The 24,689-nt window shown below is 40.1% G+C and overlaps 1 protein-coding gene across 3 annotated transcripts in view; it reads left to right on the top strand.

Moving 5' to 3' along the window:
* The window catches only part of ZBTB2 (zinc finger and BTB domain containing 2), a 29,479-nt gene extending 5,167 nt beyond the window's left edge, over positions 1-24,312 (top strand). For 2 of the 3 annotated variants that reach the window (XM_086927577.1, XM_086927575.1), the window contains exons 2-4: positions 5,823-5,963; positions 6,720-6,901; positions 20,095-24,304. In XM_086927577.1, the coding sequence (XP_086783703.1) occupies positions 6,729-6,901; positions 20,095-21,460 (1,539 nt within the window). In that variant the 5' untranslated portion in view covers positions 5,823-5,963; positions 6,720-6,728 and the 3' untranslated portion in view covers positions 21,461-24,304. Of the gene's footprint in view, positions 1-5,822; positions 5,964-6,719; positions 6,902-20,094 lie in introns of all 3 variants that reach the window. The other variant, XM_086927576.1, reaches the window with a different exon arrangement.
* Positions 24,313-24,689: the final 377 nt, after the last annotated feature.

The following is a 24,689-nucleotide window of genomic DNA, read 5'->3' as shown; positions in this document are numbered from 1 at the left end:
CAACTAATTAGTGTATGTAATTGGGTATCTGAAAAGAGAGGAAACAAATAGCATTGTTCAAATATTGTGCCTAAATGTTGAAAGACAATGCTCTCTTTGTAAAGTGCACTATCACTCGCAAGGGTATCCTGGCACTGTGCAGGTGTGTGTCTAGACATATCAATGGGAGTTTGGTTAACTGAAAAGCCAGGTCTAAGAAGAGAGGAGTTGGTTCTCATGTGGGGTAGGAGTGCTTTCCACACTTTGGGAGCGATGTGAGAGAACTCTCATCCTTCTGATCTAGTTCTCTGTATGTGTGGGTTGTGTGCGAGTAGGAGTATAAATGATATAGGGAGTAGTTAAGGACACCAATCCGGAATTTCTATAGCCGTATGCAAATATGATCTTGACCTTTTCTTGATTTTCTAGATGGGCAGTAATTTGTTTAAATATGTTGCTCTTAGTGAAAACTCTTAAGAACATTTGTTGTTGTTCCTATACCGATGACTGGAGACAACTGAGACATTCAAGAGCCCCTGCATTTGTGCCATATAAATGTTTATGCAGGACAAGAAAAATCATAAAAATATTACTAGACCTGCAGGTCTAGTGACTTGAATAATTTACTAAACATAACTGTAATGTACCTGACCTGTAATCAGGTCTCAAATTGTGTAATCCTAGCAAATATTGGTTCACAGACCCGCCGTTTTCTTCATCATCACTTATGAGAGAACCTTCAAATAAAAGTTCAGCATTTCTGCTGTACAATAACTATTTTGCTTTACTTAATAGACTAAACTTCTGCTCAGTGTATAATAAGAACCTAGCACACACATAGGGTGCATATAACCCTATGCCTGCCTCTTAGTTAACTAATAACTTTGTCATCAGTGCGGGGCAAGAATGTTTTTCTGTTCATGTTTAAAACTCACTTTTAATAAATATATTACTAAAGCATGATTTGGTAGCGCACTGTCATTTACAAACAGCACATTTTCCATTGAAATGGCCAAAAACGTTCCCACTAACATGCAGTTTTAATGATAAAACTATATATTGTATAAACAATCGGTGGAAACTGAGTTTCAGCAGAAATGCTTATCATTTGCACAAAACCAAGTAAAATGTTCTGATTATTTTTCGTCCGATTGAAAACTCCTTTTTCATCACACATATTTACAAAAAAATGCCTTCATAAATGTTTGCACAGCCCATATACAAGCTATTTAAATGTGTGTTAAAAAAGAACCTGAAATCCTACAGTCCTTCATTTCACACTCTATGTATAGCTTAAAAATTGTCACAGCTCATGTACAAAATCCTCTGACTTTGCTGCCTTTTTAATCCTGGAGGTTGTTTACTTTTCTTTCTTTGTGTGCAAATTGCAAGACATAAACCGACATATGACCTCTGTCTCTGAAATCAGTGTAAATGTGACCGGATTTAAATGCAGCTTTATTGCTCTTTCACTTTCTGAGACAACAGAACACCTGTTCTTTATCTGCTTGCCAGAACGGGCCAGTAGGCCCCAAAAATAACTCACCCTGATAAAATCTGTCTGACTATAGTGAGTAGATTTTGGGAGACCTGTATGTGTGATGGGCACATAAATGATCCAGGACGATTGGGCCAAGGGGTAGAATATGAGGATTCCACCAGCTTAAAGTAGTTGTGATCTGGCAGCAATTATGCAAACCACTGAAACTTTCGACTGATTTCCATTTAGCAGGACATGGTATAGAAGTGTTCCATGGTTAATAGAATAGTTTATAAGTTAACCGATGAGGCCACAATAATGAGCAGGCACATGTCTCATTGTCAAGTATGATGCGTGTGTAGTTAACAACTTAAATGGTGGCTATGGTGAACAAACGTCAAATTCCAGTTGAAGACCCGATGACGTTGTGTGAATTAATGTATTCCATTTCCAGCAACAGTGTGGAAACAAAGGGGTTGATTTGTTTCTACATCGTATTTCATTTCCAGTCTCTGACGGGCAGAAAACAGTAGAACAAGCTTGAGTGGTTGTTTCCATGGGTCTCTCTTACATAAATTATTTGTGCTCTATTTGTATAGAGCCGAACTAGCCAGACAACAGAGTGCTGTAACAGTTCAAAGACAAGCTTACAGTCAATTTGTGATAGGAGAGATAACTGGGTGAAGAAATTTACTGTTACTGCATTGTTATCTAGTGTTTTTGAAATTAGTGCATCTCTAACACTTTAATAAATTGGATTGGTCCTGAGGGGTACATGGATGTTACATATGCGGAGTGCATTCTTGGAAAGGGCCTGCTGCCTGTATTTTTTTCTTCTTTTGTTTCTTTTCACACTTCTTATTCTCCAGTTTAATGGTGTCCTGGCTGCAGTTGTGTAGAGAGCCACCGGATATGGTCAGCTTTTCTGCAAGATAAGCGGGTTTCTGGCTGTGATGGCTTTGTAAATCATGTAGCTGGATTTGGAGATGGTGGGAGCAGGCCGGGGAGCCAATGGAGTTCCAACAGGATATGGGAGTGATGTGATCCTAGTTCATTAGACCCTGACTAAGACATGCTGTGGCATCTAGGATGCCCCTAAAGTGTGAGGCAGGAGGGGTGGGGGGGCAGCATGAGTATGGAAAACTATGAAGGGGTAGCTCCCTTCATCTGAATGCAAGAGTGCAACAGCTTAATGTGTTTAAACAATAATTTCCTCAGTTGTGGTAGGGGATTACTCAGCTGGATATCTTCTAGACAGCAGCATGTGGATTCTGTGGACCTTCTGTCTTCATTTTTGTGTTTTGATGCAAGGAAGGATTTGCTCATTGGGCAGATGCTCAATCCTGAAAATCTATTCAGACAGCTGTTCAGCTTCTCCTTTTCACAGCCATTTAAAGAGTTTGTTAGCACAAATGACACTGGAATTAATTACTTTGCTGTTCATGCTGGATAAAAGTTTTGGAGGCTGATGAGTGAATACACGTATGGCAGCCTTTACATTTCCGAGTTCCATATAAATGCTAACAGTAATGGGGGTAATGCTAATTATTGCGCACCCAATCACAATTAGATGGATTCCATCTGGATAACTTGGGTGACATCTGACAGTAACTCAAACGAAGATTCTTGCCTCTGCAGCCCTTATGAGTAAACACAGCGAATATTGGTGTCCCATGGTCAGTTATGTCAATGGCTGTTGATTAGTCCAAAAGGAAAAGTAGGACGTTTCTAGTTTCATACCTGGTGCTGGTGTAGTCCAACACCTCGGTGGAGGTTTTCTTCATATTCGTCCACAGTCAAAGCCGGACCAAGCCCAGGGAAACTTGATGGTAGGGTGGAATGAGAGGGTTGAAGTAGGTTCCCAAGTCAAGTAAGTCTAGTTAAAGTCATTAATTTCTACAGGGAACTTTTGTCCATTTAATTTTTTGTAGGAACTCCCTTTATAACCTTATGTCTCCACTGGAAATGCATCATTGATTTGTTGTCTATTGATAAAGTTTTAACCCTTTTTGCCTTCCATTTCCTTAGTATCTTCTCATAGTTGGAATCATTACCCTTTTGTACAGGTGGTTCACATAAAACCTTAAGCACAAACTGCCATCTCATAGGTAGTAATATGCTTTACAAGACTTTAGTTGATAAACTATCCCTAGAAATCGAAACTAATAAGACACCTCCAAATTTCTCAAATCCTGGCGATTGAGCCCTGCTCTGTGTTACCTGGAGCAATAAGTGACTATTTGGGGCTGACCCCTAGTTGGTTCAGTTGTTTTCCACTGATGTGCCAGGCCTTGAGGTGCTATCAGACTTCAGCTGGTTGACCAAATTACTTTCTTTGTATGCCTGGCTGTCTAAGCGTAGCAAGGACAAAAAGCCAAAGCTTACCTCGGGAAGATGGTATAGAGTTAGTACTGAACTCCGTTATTTCATATAATAAGCAATTTGACTTCATTAACTCAATATCAAGTCATAGCTTTTCTTTTTAAAGAATGGTTAGTGTATTTACTTGTGGGTGTCAAAATAAAAATCACACAATAAGCTTCAGTGTCCTTAGCATTCTAGAGGGCTGAGGTACAGCACCAAACCCAATTGTAGTGTGTGTGTGCGCGTATGTATGAAAGTATGTGTATGTATGTATGTATGTATGTATATATATATATATATATATGTGTGTGTGTGTATATACATACTAAAGCACAAACAACATAGAGCCCTATGGTGAATGTTACTCCCTGGGGAAATGTTGGATGGCCATGGTTGCTTTCTGGAACTGTTGTCTCAAGTTTTTATGACCTTATGAACAATGTACCGTCCATGCAACAGTGGTGCCCAATGCAATATTAAAATGCACCAAATTGTGCATGACATGTTAGACCTCTGCCCTGGTTTCTCATTCACTCTGGGTTAAGGTCTGGACAGATTTGGGGATTTGAGCCCAGGTGACTCGGAATCCACAGAAATTGGCAACCTAATACCCACCACACATATTGAGCCAGAGTGCCGCCATAATCAGTGGTGATACTTTTAGTGTGCTCATAGATCACTGGCCAATAAATGGGGGGAGGGGGCAAAGCTGGGACTTGTAGAACGGGATCTCAGGTTTAATGCTCCTGAGATAAACACATGAAACCCACACATTTAGTGGCGGAATCGTACTTGGCTTAGCATGTCAGAAGCATAACCAGGGATTTCAGAGACATTTGGTTGGACGTTTTACTTCCTCTTCGTTTATGCAAAGTGATCAGTAGACTGAATAATAATGTTTTTGTTCTATTTCCATAATAAAATGGTTTCTTGCGCACACACACATATATTTTTTGCCTCTTTCGTTGATAACTTTTCTGTCTTTGTCGAGCACCTAGTCCTGAACCTGAAAGCCTGGTGCGTGAAGATTTACACTCGCTGGTTTAATTAGGAGGTTATCATGCAGCACCTTTTAGTCTTCGGGCAAATAAGATATTGTTCCCTGTTTCAAGCTATCACCTGCAGCCTGACCAAATGGAATATGAAAAATAAACCAATGGAAAAAGTTGAAACCAAGCAAAAAATACACAGTGGCACTACACAAAAAGAAAGATTTCTAACCTACTTTAAAAATCATCCACAGATTAAGAAGGAACATTCTAAAAAAACGTTGCAACATTAGTCCAGTAATTGCCATTCGAAGAGGATAAGAAATAACCCCAAAGATACTTAGATGTTCCAATATCAATAAAAGTAGCACCTGGATATTTGCACTTTAGATTCCTTCTGCACGTTGAATTTGTGGAGTTTGGTCGCTGTGATATACATGTTTTATGTTGGTGCTGTAGAGGACAGCACCAACATAAAACCTGCAAAGAAATCTGGCTAATTTAATATGTATATGCAAAAGGCGGATTACAACCCTGTTCGAAATTACTGAATCTGCCTTGTAGACTGTAAAGTTAGGACAACAGTGTATTGATATATGTCCTTGTGAAGTTAGCGACGCCCTCCTGGTTATAGGTCCACACCCTCAATAAAATCATTTCGCTTTTTATCTGATTTTATGTTTAAAATTTTAGTAATGGCTTTCTACAATATAGATTACCTACCCATTGCAGGAATATAATACGAATTGTAAGAAGAAAAACAATAATTTGTAAGCCAGGCTGTGTAGAAAAGAGGAGCAGAGGAGTTACTCTACAGTAATGGAAGAGGAGGAGTGATGCTAGGAGTGCGCAGTCAGTGTGGCAGTCTGAATCAGAAAGCCTAAACACAGCAGGCAGTGCATTAGGGCAAATGAATAGCAGGGGCATACCCTGCATTGCATGGATTTTCTTTTTTCCTTTAAGTAATTTCTTTCTCTGTAGTTAATTATAATTTTTTATTATTCCAACAGATCTCTGTACCAGAACACATCTCGTGCCGAGAAGCAGTAGCACTTTCCTGCCTGTGCAAGCAGAGCAGTTGGTGCTATGTTGCCTCCACCCCATTAACTGGACAGTTTTCGATTCTATAAGCAGAAGAGACACATTGGACAGTGAGTTTTTTTTCTTTGATTCTTTTATCATGCTGTTGAATACTGACATTGACATACTGATATTATTTATATAGAATACACCACAGATGTTTTTTTTTATTTTGAAACTATGATTGCATTTTTTTATTTTTAAGAGCTTCTGTTGTGAAGCCTGGAACTCTAGTGTTTGGCGAAAGTAAACTTGGAGCTGGAACCATGTGTATCAATTTGCGAAATGTAGACTCACCCTGCCTTGCTGGAGAAATTATTCTGCCTGCATAGAGGCGGGCAGGGTATGGCGTGGCTATTACATTCATTAATTAGCAGAACTGTATAGGGCCAGCCGTGTGTTTGTGTGTGTGTGCACACAAACACACACGTATCGGGTGCATTTGTAAAGAGCAATGTGTACCGCCAAGGAGGCCTTGTACTGTTTACACATAACATGTATATATTCCCACAGCTGTGTTTCAGGCTTCATCTTTTAGTGTCAAATTGCTTTCTCAGTGAGTAACAGGCTGATACGTCTGGATTTTCAAAAATGATCCTTGGTGAAGATTCCAATTAGAATGCAAAATCATGCACTTTTGATATATTTGCATTGATCGTGTTTTCTGATCTAACAGTAATTTGCCTCTGTGGCTAAAATAGTTAGCTACATACTGGCCAGGTTTCTTGTTAATTATTGATTTCTGAAGAGCACATGGAGGTAATATATTGTTTGGCCTACATATTACCTGATTCCGACATTCTAATGGGGACTGTTTTGCTTTGCAGATTTCAAATATGGATTTGGCCAACCACGGACTTATTCTTCTGCAGCAGCTAAATGCTCAAAGGGAGTTTGGTTTTCTGTGCGATTGTACGGTTGCTATTGGCGATGTGTACTTCAAGGCACATAAATCCGTCCTGGCTTCGTTCTCCAACTATTTTAAAATGTTGTTTGTTCACCAGACCAGGTATGTATGAAAATTAAACTGCCCATATTTGTATAAAGCTGGGAAGTGGCAATATTTTGTGAGATGCGACTGAAATGTATCAGGGTAAAGCCTCGGGGCATAACAACTACGAATTTCTTCTGTCAAATGGGAATATATATATTTGTGTTGTATTGTACTGCAAATACAGTTGTTTCTCATATGCTCTACCTACCTGGTTTCTCAGCCGAAGTATGTTTTTTCGCTTTTCCGAATAACGGAAATGCTTCCTCAAGACCGATGTTTAAATAAATACCTGGAAAGCCCACATGGCAGACTTTTGAAATATGCCAGACATGAACTCTTGTGGTTGGCGTTGGAACATCACCTTTGTGGCCTTATCTACATCCTTATACCAGTATTTGTGGCCTTATCTACATCCTTATTCCAGTATTTGATCCTATCCTAAACTCTAGTGACATCTCAGTTTGTCATTGTCACAGTAAATGCATAAAAGACGTTTTTGGAAGTATGCTCACCTAATAACATTGATCATTAAAGGTAACCTTCTTTCTTGTCCTTTTTGCTTGAGAATCTGTCCTACCGTATGGCGCAAAAGGAGATATGACTTAGGCAGGGTAAAGCAATCTTTATTTTGGTAATTCTAAACACATTATGTTTCATCTTAAACAAGCAATGGCTAAACCAATAGATTGTGTCTTTGAGTCCTATTAGCTTTGCCATTGGGCAGCATTGCTAAATAAAATTAAAATAAAAAAGCTTTTTACACGCACGTCAGGTGGTAAGCGCGCATGCCATTTTTTTGTTCTTTTTAGTTACTGATCCAAGTTTGCTCAATAACTTAAAGAATAAAATGTGTTTTCTTATTTATTTAGGTCTCGCCTAGGCAGCGCTTGCGCTGTCTCTTCGAGACATGCTGTATTCAGGATATGTGCATAAAGCTCCGTTCATTTTCTGCCCATCTTTATAATTGGCCCCTGTCCTTTGTAAATGGTGGCTTTTCATCGGTTGATAAGCTTAGTAGTCCCTCTGTAGCACCACCCTGTCTCTTCTTGTAACCTCCCACGAGGACACTCTGTAGTACCACCCTGTCTCTCTGCAACATGGCTAGGTAAAAAACATTGGCATTTATTATGCCAATAACTCCAACTTTGCAGGGTGCAGTACTATATGTGGCCAAAAGATGTTCCATGGGACCTCTTTTGGCCACATATGGTACTGCACCCTGCAACATGGCTTTAAAAAAAAAATGGCATGTATAATGCCAATAACTCCAACAAATGCAAGACCGATTGCATTTCCAAAGCAATAGGTCTCACATTTGTTAAAGTTAGAGCTGTTTGCGTTGAAAATGACAATGTTTTTTACTTTTACTTTTTCATACCATTGGCAATAGTGCTACGCAAATATAATAACTCTACTACAAATAAGAAAAACAAAAGTAAAAATCATTTACATTTTCAACGCCAACAGCTCTAACTTTAACAAATGCGAGACCGATTGCAATGCAAATGCTTGTTTTTTTGGGGGAGCTGGTGGTGGGAGCAACACGTGGTGCATGTTGGTATGGCAGCAGCAAGTAGGACAAGGGGCAGAAGCAACACTGTGGCACGGATGGGGTCGGGTTTTTAAAGCATTTGGCAGAAAGCAACGTAGGGTGCGTGGTGAAGGCAATACCAGTGTGCAGGTGAAGGGAAGCAATAGGGGGATTGCGAGTGAGGGGGACAGATGGGCAAAGGAGACCAGTGTGGAGCTGGTGAGGAGAAAGTACAAGGAGAAGAAGGCAAGGAGGGGAAAGAGTAACACAGAGTACAGCGGGGGAAAGACACACCAGAGCGAGGCAACTGTCAAAAAAAGCACATGTACTATTTTAGAATGTGTAAACAGAACTTAAACAGTTGAATCTGAAAAAGCGAGCAGTGGAAGGACATAGTTGTTAGACCTGTCAGCCCTTTGGGTGGTCCCTCCTAATTATTATTTATTTTCATCCCCTTTTCAGCCTCTGTTTTTTTTCCCTTGGGTGTCCACTACTTTTGTTTTTTTAAACTGGTGTTGACCCTTGGACTCTGGGCGCCTCCTCATTAGTTCATAATGATGCAGCGCAGGTGCTCCTATAAAATGGTGGGAGAGTAGGGAGACATAAAATGGTGGCTTACACAAATCACCTCAGAATCTGGGGCCATAGGTTTATATGAGGAGTTCTAGAACCTTCTGGACCCCTCTGGACTCACCTGGCCTGGACTACAAAAGGTGGTGAGGGGCGGCCATTTTAGGTAGAGCATCGTGAGGGGAGAAGTCAAGTAGGAGTTAGGCTGCCTGTGAGGTGGTTGGTGCTCTGGCTGTGTTTAGACTGGCTACCCCCCTTTTGCTAAAACCACCCCCTACTGGTTGATCAAGCCCTGGCATTGACACCTCCCACAGAGTTCTCTATTTTCTTCCCCTATATGCCCCTCAGAGTGGACCCCTAGTCTGTTAGACGAGGAGAGGGCAAGGGTCCCGTGAAGAGAGAGGTGCGGTCTGTGGACACTATGGAAGGCACCGGACCTCTAACCTAGTTCCTTCACCTCCCGCTGCTGTTTGGAGCATAAGCGCGTCATCCCACAAACATACCACCCAGTTAGTCACCCGAGTTCCTACCTCGAAGGGGAGCGCAGGTCAGGAGTCCGTTGCTGTCTGGGGCTCCCAGGTGCTTGCCGTGGGTGCATCCCCTCCTCGCTGCTAGCCTCGTTGAGATCCCTGCTGCTGGGCGGCCGACTCTGTCTGGGATAATAGTGACTGTAAGCTCCACAGAGGTCACCCGGGAAAGTAGGAGGTGGGGGCCCGAGACCAGAAATTTAAGCAGGCGATCGAAGAGCCAGCATAGCGGAGCTCCGCCCCAGGCCTGCGGAAGCGAGCGTCAAGCTGAGGAGGCTGGAAGCTGAGGAGACTGTGCCGGGTGAGGTTCCGCCTCTCTAAAGAGGTGAAGGGGCGGACCAGGAAGCCAGCGGGGACGCTGATCAGGAGGCTCTCTGCCGGCTCTTCGCAGGCCCAGCCGCTAAGGGCCTGACAGTCATCGGGCAGAAGCGGGCAAAGAGAGTAGCTGCTCACTGGCCGGACTGCACGTTCTAGGGAGAGCTGGCTGGGCGGAGGACATCAAAGAAAGCCCGGTAAGATCGGCCAAATGTGGAGAGGGCCCGAGGTGATAAGAGAGCCCCACTGAAACTCTCCAATCTAGACTCTGGGTGCTAAAGAAGTGTGAAAGAGCTTAGGGAGGAGACGCATGTTAAAAGGGTAAATCTGACGCTCCGCCTCATTTGAAAAGACTGGGAAGGAATATGAGAATTTACCCACAGAAGTTAGAGGCTATACTGACTGGCAGTTTCTAAGGAGGGCGATATTATCCACAAAGAGACAACAGACTGCCTATTTTGTAAATCTCTGGATATTGCTTCAAAGTGGGAACTTTTCCTGCTTAATTTATCAGCAACATGTCTTGATACATTTTCGAGATTACAGTAATGAATTTCAATGCTTAAGGTTCTTTTTGGGGTGTCACCGAATGATGAAATTTGCCTAGTGCCCTACAATTTTCCTAGTATATTGCAGGGGATCATTACTGAAGGTATTCTTTTGCAGCTAGCTGGTTCTCTAATATCCTAACCAGATTGGAGTTGTCAAGACACAACGTTCTTCTTGTCATGGTCCATGTGTATAAGAGCAGATTTAACCAATGAAGTGACCGAAATGTAAAATTCATGATCTGTGAGCAACTAAAGAAACATATCTAAGAAAATATAAAGATTTTCTACTTTTTCTAAGTATGGTGTGGTGTAATTTTTTGGTGGTGAAACGCTGGGTTACTGCCGGGGTGGGCTGCAAGCACAACACAGTAGTCTGGGGTGTAGCCTAGACCCCTTGAGCCAAGCTACCCTAAGTGGACCAGAACCTCTGAGTCTAACATATTAATAATGCTTTCATACTCCAGGGGCAGGACAATCGCAAGAAGAGCTGGAAAAGCCTACATAGCTAAAACAAAATAAGTAGCCAACAAATGAGTGTAACAATGAAGGCTCTAAGCCCACTTTAAGATACTATGTATCAAAATATCCAACACGTGATGTCCCGGGCATGAACTTAAAAAAGTCACAACTTCGGCCAGGTTTACGTAACCAATTTGCTTTTAAAAGAAAGGAACAGGAACATAGTTGCGCTTAAGCTGTGGTTTTATAACTGGTTTAGGAAGCAGTTTTTGGCACCTCTGCCAGATGGCCGTGCTCTACTTATTAATATGTTAGAGTTTGGAAATACCAAAATCACCATCTGTTAACTTTATCTTCCCTGTTCTTCTAATTGTGATTTATCACTAACTTATATCCTCATTCTGAGTTTACATCAGTTGTAAGGTACACCTGGGAAAATAACAGTTGAGATAGCATGTCATTTTTTGCACTCTTTTCTGAGTTTTGCCTCATGCAAGGGAAAAAGAGTGTCCAGAATTAGTCTGTTGTACTGGTTTTAGCACATGATGTTCACGTTAATGCACTAGTTGGTTCTTGCAGTTTCCTCCTGGTTAAACTAAAAAATAAACTGAAAATATCCTGAGATTGAACACAATTTGCTCACAGCCCCTGGTTGTAAATAATTTTTAATGATGAGTTTTATAGTTAAGAATGTTTTTTTGTTTCCCTCTTTATAAAGTCTGTTTACTGAAAAAAAGGATATGGGCGTTTTGCAAAGATACACCATGCAGAATGAGGTTAATATGAGAGTCATTATCCTGGCCAGTAGAGTCCTACATATTGGTTGAAAGAAACAAGTGTCAGTTAAAATAATATCTGTGCTTCCAGCATGGTACCAATTTTAAACCCAATGTTCTCAATGATAATGCAGTGTAGTCCATATGGAATATGAAATCACCCCGCCTAATGCATAGTCATTCTAATCCACACTGGTGCAAGGATGTACTTGCGACGGCAGAGAGGTCATTGTTAAAGTAATTTTACTGAGGCGCACTTCTAAAGTTCTATTTTTGAGTTATCACTTCTTCAGAGTCTACTGAATGCCTTCCATCCATGTTAAGTTGATTTTATCCTGGCTTTTGACCCACATTTTGTTACCAGATCATCTCTCCCTTCACCGTGGCACATAAAGCCTTGGCTCCTTTGCTTCACTTACAGAAACATAGTACTTCAAGAGGTAGTTTTGAGGTTACTGATTTTAATTGAATGTCATGGCATCTCTCTACTCTTGCGGAGCTTCGTGGAGACTTGTCTCCTCACTGTTTAAATGATAAAGATGTTATTGCATTTTTGCGTCTAGAGCGATATCTAAAATACTGCGGCGGTCTAGCAACATACACCTTGATTTACTTGTTAAATTCCTCAGTTTTTCTATAATTAATTTGCCTATTGCCTGTGGGAGAACACATTGTTGCAGTTATCCTCCATACACTCTCTGGACCAGGTGTCTAATACCAGTCAATCTCGCGCAACCAGTCACCTTCATAGTAGCTCACAGCCTGCAGTTCATTTTTTCAATCATCACGGAGTCATTTTTGTTTTGTTTTTTAAAGGAAAGTTTGTGTTTAGTTTACATTATTATTTTCAGATAGCAGGACCCCATAATGAGCAGTGTTGGCGTCAGATTTATGACCCAGGGCACAGGGGATAGGAACTAAAGCACTGAGGTGTTTAAATCTTAAATACAAGTCCTTGTCAACTCCGTATTGGAGCAGAGAACAAAATGATGTTTTTGAATGTTTTTAAATGGGATAAAATTAAAATGAAGAGTTAACTAAAGGATTTAGTTAACTCTTCATTATCCCATTTCAAAGTGTTCAATTTACAAACAGCAGGCCTCTTGGTCCTAGTAGCCATTAGACACCCCATGTGTAAAACTGAAAAAGACTGTAATTTGTTTCAAATGGGAAACATTTAAAGTGACTAAAAATATTTCTATGAAACATTGAGTAAACGTATTTCTCTATATTCAATTAAGCCAATAAGCATCCAGTATTTTATGAAGCTTGCTTCTTCACTTTAAATTCCTTATATTCCAACAAATGGCTGGATTTTTCAGTTGTAAACATGGCACCATGTCTACAGGGCATTTACACACAGTAGGCATCGTGATTCCAGGGGCTGGTAGACACAGCGTCCTATGTAGAACATAAAAATACAGTCATTTTTTGAAGCTGGAGGAATTTAAAGTGTAGAAAAATGTTCCATATTATGAACATTTTTTGCAGAACATTTTTCTGCACTTTACATTTCTCCCATTTAAACAAATGGTTGTATGTTTTGCGTTATATGCCACATATGGCAAAAGGTATGTTCTGTGCCACAAGTACATATGTCACACTTGTTCACCCGAACACATACATCCTATTCATACGCACATATGTTCATACATCCCCCAAAGACCACACTCTCACCGACACGCATGGCAGCCCTGTCAGAGTGCCTCTAATCAAAGTAGTTTGTTCAAACCATAGTCTTTGGCGCTGTGGATATTAGGCTTAATCAATGAAACGGCATGGGGTTAACATTGCACGAGTGGCTTGGACTTCAGTAACTCACGGTGATTTTCACTGGTCAGAAGTAGCTCTCCATACAGAAAAGGTTAGAGACCCTTGCTATGGACCCACCTAGGAGGTGGGTCCTTACGACCCAAACGTAAGTATAAAATGCTGCAGTTTTAACCTTGTTTGATAATCGGAGCTTCTGCTCGTATGGTGTGGAATCTCAAATGAAACGAAGGATTAGAGGAGGTTGATAGTAAGCAGTGTGCTTACGGTTCCTTTGACATTTGAAGCATAATAGTAAATGTTGTAACAGAGTTACACATATATATTTAAAAAAAAATATCCTGTATAAATCTATCCTAAACTTTATTTAGGATAAGCATAAAAGGTATATATTTTTGTTTAAGGTACACTATTACAATTTTATACTAACTTGCGCTATAACAAACCTGTTAATGAGAAATGTAGTGAAATGGACATAGTGGTTACGATTTGTAAAAAAACCCTGAATTTCATCAGTTATGGTTGTTAGGCAACCATATCACTCCCCTAATGCACGGCTCATGACTGCATACATAACTTCGTGTATTGCATTGACAAGTTCCATTTTGCCATCTATCGCGGCTGATAAGTGAATACTTTTAATGTTTTATACATTTCTTAGGTCACAATTAGAGTATGGCCTATGGCTCTGCTCTAAACATAGTATGAAAGCCAATCTATGTGCCTGCTTCATGTAAAGGCTTGGGGTTCGAGGCTTTAAGTCATGCCCTATATATGGTGCTTAGTGGCATTGGTTAGTGCAGGTTAGAACAGCATTGTCCTGTGCATGCTAAGTACAGGGAGATTGGGCCCCCAAGGCACGGTCTGTCCTCTGTGATTTCTTGCAGTTTTTACAGAAACCCATAGCTGAAGGACACCGCAGTGCTCCAGGGATACTTTGACATGACCTTGTGTGCTGAGCTTCGTCTGTGGTACCCCTTTGGTATCTCCATACACAGCACTCCATTAGCACCATACACTACTACGTATTTGTTTTGCTCACAGTACCCCTGCCAACAGTAGTTGGCCTGCATTTGCTTTTCATGGTGTCTTCCACCATGCCCTCTGCACAGTACACCTGTCGGCGTTGTGCTGATTCATGTGGTGTTGGTTATACCTTGTGCCTAAGACTACTATTTTCCATATACTCTAATATTCATGTTTGTGTTTCTTTATTTTTATTTAAAGGCCTGCAGAACATAGTTTTACTGACTTCTGGGAACATGGTTGTCATGCTGTAGAGAGTTGTTGATTATTGAGGTCAGGTCAAGATTTTTGTACAGCAATATGTGATTTTTAACTCATCTTGTCCATTTTGCTTCTTTTAATCGCTCATTCCTTCCCTCCTTCTCACCTATTTCGGAATGCCTGTACCACCTATAATCTGTTTTGGAGGTATTGACAACCAATTGCAAATGAACGGAGAGTAAGGGCTATAAGATAATTTTTCAGTGGCAGCTCTGGTTTCACCGCATCTCATTTCACCACCAGTGTTGGAACTTGTACTGATCACTGTGGCTCTGGTGCTTTCAGCCCTGATGTCTACACTTGTATTGGTGCTCTTTGTGCCAATTTCCAATTGCAAGCTCTGGACATTGAAGCAGGGTCTTTATACTTGAAAGTCTTTGCAAGGCGCTGAGGTTGGCAGTCCCAGACACTGATAATTGCAGTATGAATGTGCCAGAGGACTTGCACACTACCAAAAAGAAATGTTCAGTCCTGGCTAAATTTCTTCAAGGGCTGTCAATTGAGGCACTAACACAACCTTCTTGAAAGAGCTGCCCTCACTCATGGCTAATTGGGTCAAATGGTTGAAGCTACACAAAGTACATTTACAAGTTTGGTTGCTTCTCACGGAGACATGCTAATGCCAGCGAAATCATGCGGAGATTCAGTTTGTTTAAAAAAAAAGTTATTTAAACGAAAATGAGTGCTAAACTGAAAGTACTAATGAGAAATGGGGTACTCTTTCCAACTCTCTTCCTGGAACTCCCATGTGGCGTAACCTCTTCCATTCCTTCTGACGCACATAGCCACATCTAACTGGTCATCCCTACCGTCTACACATAAATGTACTGTTTTTGTGCCACATATCCTCTTAAGCAGGCACTGTGCATACCTCCACCTGCCTTGGGTACCATGTGGCAGCCCCTAGGAAATGCTGTGGCCTGCTGCATGGAAGATATCTCTAGGAAGCCACCTCTCATAAGACAGCGTCTGTGGGCATGTTAAGTCTTTAAAGTTTCTTCCTGTGGAACCCAAGTCTGCAAAAAACTGTTTTCTGTCCCAGCTAGATCATGAAAAAATGTTTTATTCCCAAAATAAACAATACTGTATGATACCAGTCCAGCTAGGCCCCACTTGCCTTATGTTTGTTTTGCTGACCGTTACATAAGATCATCAAGCTTCCGGGTGCCTCTGCATTTCTGCCCTTTCACCTCTAGTATCCATTTCACTTCTAGTAATAATCGTAGTACAAATTCCATTGGGTCCCACATGGCTAATCACCTCTGTGACCCTTTCTATATCAGTCAGCACCCCAGACAAAAAGTCCATCGGGTATGAACAGTGTCATAATATTGTGTGATCGATCCACTCCCAAACTAAAAAAAATAGAAATAAAATTAGCATCAGACTGCTTGTTTCCTGTGGCATGAAGTTGGGGTGGAAATGCCATTTGTAATGTAAAGCATGATTCTAACCCTTTTGCATAGGTGGCCCTTCTACTTGCTTTTTAACTGATTATTTTCAAGAGAGATACCCGATTCTCTTTTCCTGGCAGTCTATGCTACTTCATCTTTCAGCTATCCATACTTCACTAAGTTTGTAGATTATATGTACTGTGTTGGTCTGTGCAATAGCTTCTCAAATGGCTTCAGGTCGCAGAAAGCCTTCTCTTAACTGTGGCGAATAGCAACCTGTGCTGGATTTGCATGTATTGGGACTGTTAAGCCTTTCCTAAGCCACAATCTTTTTTTCAGATATTTGAACTGCTTAATCTGCTTATTGGCAAACATGTCCTTCACTTTCACACATCTACCATGTCACAGCATGAAGGGAGAGACCCCCTTGCACCCTTAGAGTATCTGAAAACTTCAACATGGTACACATGATCAGGGATTTGTACTGCTGTTTGGCCCCATAGTGCGCCCATGGTACTTCTCATGAGTATCCTGTTGTGTCATCAGTGAAACACAAATGGCTTAGATGGTATTCCCTGGAGTGGTCCAGCAATTATCTCAATTGAGTTGCCTGCTAGTAAGTTGTAAAATAGGGACTCACACATTCTGTGTGCACTCTGTTGCAGTCGTTGTTCTAATCCTCTTACCATCTCCATTCGAAATTGAAGCATTTTTCTTGTTTCATATTTAGGTTTTGTTTGGCATTAAATATGGGTACAGTCTGATAACCAAACAGTACTCTTGGTAGCACCACCAGCGTTACTGACACTATTTTGTTATACTGACGCTGTTGACACTGACACAAAACTCTCAAGGTCGACCAACTGTCCAGATAAGCTAATGTTTACTTAAATGCCCTAAAGAAATGGAAACCGCTGTTATCCCCTCCACTTCTTAAATCAGCATCTCAGCCCGTCATTCTCACTAGGCTTGACATTTGTGGGATGCCCATCAGGGATGCCCAGAGAATCAAGAAATAAAAAATAAAAAAACCTATTCTTTACTTTCATAACCATACATGCTCAGCAGCAATCATTCTCAGGTGCTGCCCCACTCTTATGGAGCTCACTACCAGCTGTCCTAAGAGTAAAGTCCTGTAGACAGTGTATCCTTGTTGTCCTGTGTAAAGCGCTAACAAGACTTTTAGAGCTCTGCACTATATAAAAATGCTAAATATAATGCCCACCCAATATTCGGCAAACAAAATATATCTCCTCAGTTTCACACTTTTGCTGCACTGTGCGAAGGAAAATATCCAGAGCGAGTAATGCTGACACTCCCCTCTCTTAATCAGCATTCAATCCCACGTACCCTTTCTGTCGATTTGGCCTAACTCCCTATAACCCTTTTCTGGACTTTGGGATAAATGCCTCTTATCTTCATGGCCTGCCTCGGAAATCCACCTTTGAGGCAATCTTTACCTCTCTCTTTGTTCCTGCAATCTCTGGAGATGCTATTGATGTGCCTTCTATTAGGCGACATAAAGCCTGTCCCTCCAGTGAATAAGTGGGATGACTACCATTCATGCCACTCTCACTATTTTCATAACCTTCAGACCTAGTGAAGAACATCAAACTAAGTTACTCATACTCCATAAGTTTTCTCCTGTTTGCAGCTCTCTTCAGCCCATCTATTTGGTATTGGGCAAACGTATCAAACCAGTGGAACTGTCGATGGTGCATGTTCATGCAAGCATTGGGCTGTTACTCCCTAAATGTTTCATGTTCACATTATATGACACGCAAAACAACTGTGTAGCACAGGCTTTGACAAGCAGTATATAGTTCATGTGAATGTAAGCAAGCCACTGAATGATCTAGCCAGATGCCTAGCTCTGGTTCAGCTCAAGGTCCTCTTACACCCTCAAGCTTAAAACAAACTTTCACAGAGGCAATGTTGCTTAGTGGCCATAGCTGCGGACCACGTGAAATGGGGAAACCAGTTGAGTCCTGTCCTTGACTCAGGATCCTGAGAATCTCAGCAGGTCTCTTTGTGCCATAAAAAAGAAAATGTTTAAATGTGCAACATAGTCTGTATGTGTTGTGAATCTCTCTTATGTCCTTCGGTAAGGTTTGTGCTATATAAAACTGTCAAAATAAAATCTACACTTCATCCTCTTTCTAGTATCATCCTCTAAGGATGATGGACAACACATTAACCATTGATGTCAGCAAGAGCGATCCATCTAGTGGCTAAATTTCAAAGCGTAAAGTTGGAAAATCTGGGATCAATTCCAACTTCGCTGCTTGGTCAACATGTGTGATTCTAGGCTTATACTTTGTTACTGAGCCTCCTTTTTGTTCATTATCATATTAGGGCACCTTCAAACATGTAAATTCAGGGTGTGCTTTGTACAAAAAACCCTTTTGTGGTTTACTTAATAGCCTTTACTGTAATAGGAATCTAGGGCATATATAGAGTACACATGACAACGGACTTGCCTCTCAGTTCAGTAATAGCTTTTAATAAATACTCATAAATCAGTGATATAATCTGTTGCGCTAAAATAAAACCCTTTCACAAGTTAAAGAAATACATTTTTTTAAATTTAGAAGGCACCATACCACGTTTGTTGCATGATTTACATGCAAAATATTTTCAAGGCTTGGCTTGTGCACATGCTGTGTTAGAGCAAACACAAGGAGATGATGGATAGAGCACAGAAACTTTTAAGACCCTCACCCCCAGTCACAGATCTGGGTTGAATCCATCATTATTTTTAATCTCACTTCGCCACCCCAGTTCAGACCCAACTATATGCAAATAAGTCTTGGCCCTGTGCCTCATGGGAACAGCCCAGTCCGAACTGCCAAGTCAGGTCTACCCTGGACCGTAAACCAGCATCCTGGGACCGGTTTCGGGTTAACACCCCTCATCAGCCAGGATAGCTTGAATCCAGTGGCAAAGTGAGCACAGACCCACGTCTGGGCATACCCTGCTAACTTAGGGCAAACAAAGCAAGCACAAGGAGATAATGGACAGAGCACAGAAACTTTACAGACACTCACCCTCAGTCACAGATCTGGGTTGAATCCATCATCGTTCTTTAGCTCACTTCGCCACCCCGGTTCAGACCCAGCAATATGCAAATCGGTCTTGACCCTGTGCCTCCTTGTGTGTGCTTAACATGCTGTTGGAGCCAGAGCTCTCGCTCAACCGCCTGGATCATCGTATATTTTTGATTCATGAAAACATCCTACTGAAAAAGTTGGAGTTATACACATCTTTTGGAGCACCTCTAAACAGAGGCGTTATAAGCTTGAAGCCCCAACAATTGTATTCAGTTGAGCGCTAGAAAATCCTGCATACCTGTATTTCTGAATGCTCTACATACAACCTTCTACGACCACTTTTTCACTTTCCTATCCTTCTGTCTTCCCTTACCAATACATCTGTCTTTGCAACTATACAAGCTGATATCCATATATAAATGACCAATTCATGCTTTTATAAATATTCTCTTTTTTAATTCTTCTTTTTTAAAATCAAGACTAGCAAAACATCTTTTATGGGGAGTTTAGTCTCTATTGCAAAGTAGCCTGAATGAAAAGTCAGCTAGGCTAATATGAAGGCTGCAAGACTTTTTATTTTATTTGCAAAGCAAGAAGCATTTTTAAACCATAAATTATGCAGGAAAATAAGCACACAGCAGAATGAAGCACATAGTAGGTGAATTTAATAGAAATATGCATAGCAAATTTTGAATTTGATTTTTACTTGAATGTTTGTCATATTGCCATCCATTTTAAAACAGAAAATGCTACTTGTTATTGATATAGAATCCTTCAACTCTACAAATTGAACTATACAAAGATTTTTATTTAGCAAAGGAACGTAGGGCAAATGATTATCTGGCCAGATTTTGTCATAGTCTGAATTTTACGTATCCAGGAATAGGAATAGGAGGATTTTGTTCTTCACTATCCTGATACATTATGTATGAACATAAGTGTTTTCTGTGCACTAACGTTTTCATTTCTACTTTACAGTGAATGTGTGCGTTTAAAACCAACCGACATTCAACCAGACATCTTCAGTTATCTCCTACATTTGATGTACACTGGGAAGATGGCACCACAGCTTATTGATCCAGTCCGCCTTGAGCAGGGGATAAAATTTCTTCATGCATATCCGCTCATCCAGGAGGCAAGCCTTGCTAGCCATGGAGGCTTCTCTCATCCTGATCAAGTATTTCCCTTAGCATCTTCGTTATATGGTATTCAAATTGCTGACCATCAAATCAGAAACCCCAATAAAATAGTCCCTGCTGCTGACAAATTAGGCAGGGAGCAAAGGCAGCAACCGTCCAGAATACCCCAAGATCCAGCACCAGAGGGTAATTCAATATCCCGGCTAAGTACTATTTTGCCACAAACCATTCAGAAAAACACAAACCTCTCAGACACTTTGCAGCCTCCCTTGTCTCCAGAACTGACATCTGTTCTTCCCACTGCTCCGTCAGTGGAGGAAAATAGTATGGAAGACTCGCCTTCTGAAGACCAGCCTTCATCACTCACAATAGCTCATGTCAAACCAAGTATTATGAAAAGGAATGGTAGCTTTCCAAAATACTATGCCTGCCATCTCTGTGGACGTAGATTCAATCTGAGAAGCAGTCTGCGTGACCATCTCCAGCTCCACACAGGAATACCCTTTACCTCTACCAACCAGGGTGATGCCAGTATGTCTCCTTCCTTTTGTAGCAATGCTGCAGAACTGACAAAAGATTCTATGGATGCTGCTGATGGAGGTGCTCTCAGTGACAGTGAACTGGCACAGAATTCTGATTCTCCAATGATCGATGGAAATCAGCCACCGGACACGCCACCTCCAACAGACATTGCAGACATTGATAACTTGGAGCAGGTTGACCTTGAAAGAGAAGTGAAGAGGCGCAAGTATGAGTGCTCTATCTGTGGGCGCAAGTTCATTCAGAAGAGCCACTGGAGGGAACACATGTACATACACACAGGAAAGCCATTTAAGTGTAGCACCTGTGACAAAAGCTTTTGCAGAGCCAACCAGGCTGCCAGGCATGTGTGCCTGAAAAGTGCAGACACGTACACCGTAGTGGACAAACAGACGCTAGAACTCTGTAATTTTGATGAAAGCAGCCAAATTGATAACATGGTACAGACAAACAAACGTTACAAATGCAATGTGTGCGAAAAAACTTTTTCAACTCCCAACGAGGTGGTCAAACACACGTGCCAAACCCCAAATTCCGATGCCTTTGACCTAGATGATGAAGGGAAATCCATTCTTCTAAGCAGCGGGGACTCTGAAACCAACGAAAATGAAAATCCTATGTTAACATCCATTAAGCGGGAGGACGAAACAGTGTTGTTGGATTAGAGTAGTGTGTGTATGTGTATATGTCATTTATGAATATTTGTATATATCTATATACAATGTATGTATGTGTCATATATATGAGTAACAGATGTATACACATACACTCCAATATATATTTTGTCTATTTCTTTATACATGCTTACTGACGCCATACCAGACATTGAGATAAAATACAGCTTCTTAGTATTATGGAAAATGTGGTACCTCCACCCCTGCAGAAAAAAGTAACAGCCTTGGCATTAGAATCTACTTGGTTTTAATCTGAAGGATACTGTACAGAGCATTTGGCTAACATTGTCAACAGTACTAGTAAATCGTGGATTTTTATAAATAATAGTGTTTCAATAAAATGTCTATTTAGGAAAAAGTACTTCCAAAAACATTTTGGTTAATATATATGTGTGTGTTTGTATATACATATATATATAATTGAAGTTATGTAGCCTCATTTTGTCTTCCTTTTTAGAAGACCCGACAAATGCTATAGATGTGCATCTTCAAGTTAAAACACAAGCTGAATAAAACAGCAGGGAAAATGTCTGAATGTCTGCAGAGTAGTAGGCAGTGTCCATTAAAGTTTCTTGGTACCTTTCATTTCAGTTACATTATATTTTTGAAAAGTTTGTTGCTAAAATTAGTTTGCCTAAACTAGCCATAATAATGTGATATTAATTTCTAATGTAACCTTTTTTACTATATGCTTATATCCAAACATCCAGAGGTGTATTGTTAATTTTTAATTACTTTTTGTATGGTAAAAAAAAATAGTAGCCTTTTATTAGGTGAAATTGAAGCTGTGGCCCATGATGAAAAAAAAGTATGTTGCCCATGTTGAATATTTTTATAAACAATTAGGTGTGTTTAAAGCAAGTGGACTTTCACAGGATATTTGATTATTCGTGCTTATTAATTTGCCTTCACATCCTGTACCTGAATATTCAGTTCTTCAAGAATACTACCGTACTAACTACTGCATGAAGCCTGTTACTTAAACAAATTTGTGTTTATGTAAAAGAATGTATACCATCTCAAAAGTATTTTCATTCGTTGTAAACATGCATTTAAATCCTTTTTGCTTGTTTTTTGAGCCTGTGTAAGACGGAATCATTTTTTTAAACATATCCTTTTTTTGTTGTTGTAAAGAGTAGAAGGGATGTTATATTGATCCACGCAGGAAGAGCAGCCAATGTCTTTTAAGCACTGTTTGTTTTTAGCTGCAGTATCGCTTGTGTCCAAATTCCCAGAGACCCAGAACCTAGCATGGGACAAACCTGGGCTCAGTTATAGTTTAACATTGACCTTACAAGTCTTGGATCTTAAGACTGTAGACGAAGGAAAACAAAGTCTTCTCTGAATCTGAAGTACAGTTAAACAAGATTTTTTCAGCAACCTGATTGATTTGTAGTCGTTTCAAAACGTAAGCTAATATAAAGGCAATACCCTTAATATGATATGAAGTAGTGATCACTAACCCAAACTATAAACTCGTTTTGTCCTTTCATTTATTGAGTGCATTGGGCACCTCTAGAAATTGATTCTCTACAAGCATGTAGGCATACACAGATGGAAGAGAAAAGGTATCTTTCTTTGATAACCATTTACAGATTCCCTCCAGATAACTAATATTTATTTTTACTCAGAAAGTGCAGTTAATTTAACTGGATCTTTTGTAGATAAACTCTTCAATTATTAAGATTGAAGCTTAAAATTCAAGAATCTAAGGGTCAAAATGAATACTGAATTTATCAGGCTGTTCTAGTTTTTTTTTTTACATCACCAGTCATTTGTTTTTACTGAAGTCTTTATTGCTACACAGATTTGGCTTCATCTGTAATTCTTCTGTAAGGATGGTTCCATATTTCAGTATAAAATTGAGGCTTTGTCTGGTAAGGAAGGTGCAGATAGAATGTGGTAAACGTTAGAAAGCATCATTTTTTTTTTAGTCTTGTTCTGTAAGTGCGGTCAGAGTCTTGAATCCTACCTTTCTTTAATAAAAAGCAAGAAGATATTGTTCAACGGTCTCCTTGCAGATAAAACAAAAATCATAATTTCTTAGAAAATGCAAAATCGACATTGTGAATCCTTTCAGTTTCCAATATTCAGTGAGTTAAAAGAAAAGTTGAACTTACAGCTCAGTGTGACATTGGTACAATCAATAGCAGAGCTGATCCCGGTTGGAAGTTGTATGAAACGTGTACTGTTACACCAAAATGACATTTATGCTGGTTATAAATGGCCTTTTCATTATTTGCTCAAATCCACTTTCGCTTAAGTGTTCGTAATGTAATCTTTATAAATAGACATTCGGGCATTCTATTTGTCTCAGTGAGATTTTAAGACTTAGTCGTCACATTGTCCATTTCAACTGCTGTAGAAGTTAGTTCCATCAAAGTACATTGCAGTAGTAGGGCAGCTGAAGAAAAATTGGTTTAAAGGACTGTGCCTTCGTAATATGGGCTTGATAGACACTTCTCTTGTGAAATATTACGTTTCTGATTTACTGACTTCCAGCTTAATTATTTGGCGCAAGCAGAGACGGAATTAACAGAAAGATGTTTTTATTTTGTATGCCTTAGTAATCTACATTTAGCAGTACATAAAAAATTCTAGTACATCTTTTGCCATAAAGCGTTGAAGGGGGGAGGGTCAAAGTATAATTTTCCTGAAGTTAAAATAGTAAAAAGATAGGAAAGGCGTTTGATAGTTATACAGAATATAGCTATTCTCAATGCATATGTTTAAAGTAAATGTCACTTTTTTGTCCATTTATGTACATTCAAATTTACAGATTTGTATCTTTTTTATACATTGTATCTCTGAATAAAAACTGAACTTTGTGAAATGTATTTTATAACAGATGTATAAAGCGTCTTCTCTTATTTGTTTGTCACAGTCACCTTGCGAATTGCTTTATGGTATGACAAGTCATGCATCAATGATGTCTTTCTAATGCTCGTGCAATGAATTACTCTTTTGAATGCAATTGTTATGTGAGGACTGCCTACAGTATGTGGATTTCTGGAAATCATTTAATTGTTTTCTAGATAGAAACTACTGGTCTCAGCGTTCAGCTTTGAAGTGGATCTTCCAAAACCTTAAAAGCTGGGATGAAAATGAATGTGCCTAACATAGTGTAAATATTTCTACATTTGTGCCTCTTCTGGACTTCAGCACTAAAGTAGGTATCCAGAACCACATCAAGGGGTTTTGGAATTTCAGGGTTGTCTTT

The sequence above is a fragment of the Lissotriton vulgaris genome, chromosome 6, assembly GCF_964263255.1.
Source record: "Lissotriton vulgaris chromosome 6, aLisVul1.2, whole genome shotgun sequence".
Classification (NCBI taxonomy): Eukaryota; Metazoa; Chordata; class Amphibia; order Caudata; family Salamandridae; genus Lissotriton; species Lissotriton vulgaris.
The sequence above is the reverse complement of the archived record's forward strand: the minus strand, read 5'-3'. Positions and strand labels throughout refer to the sequence as shown.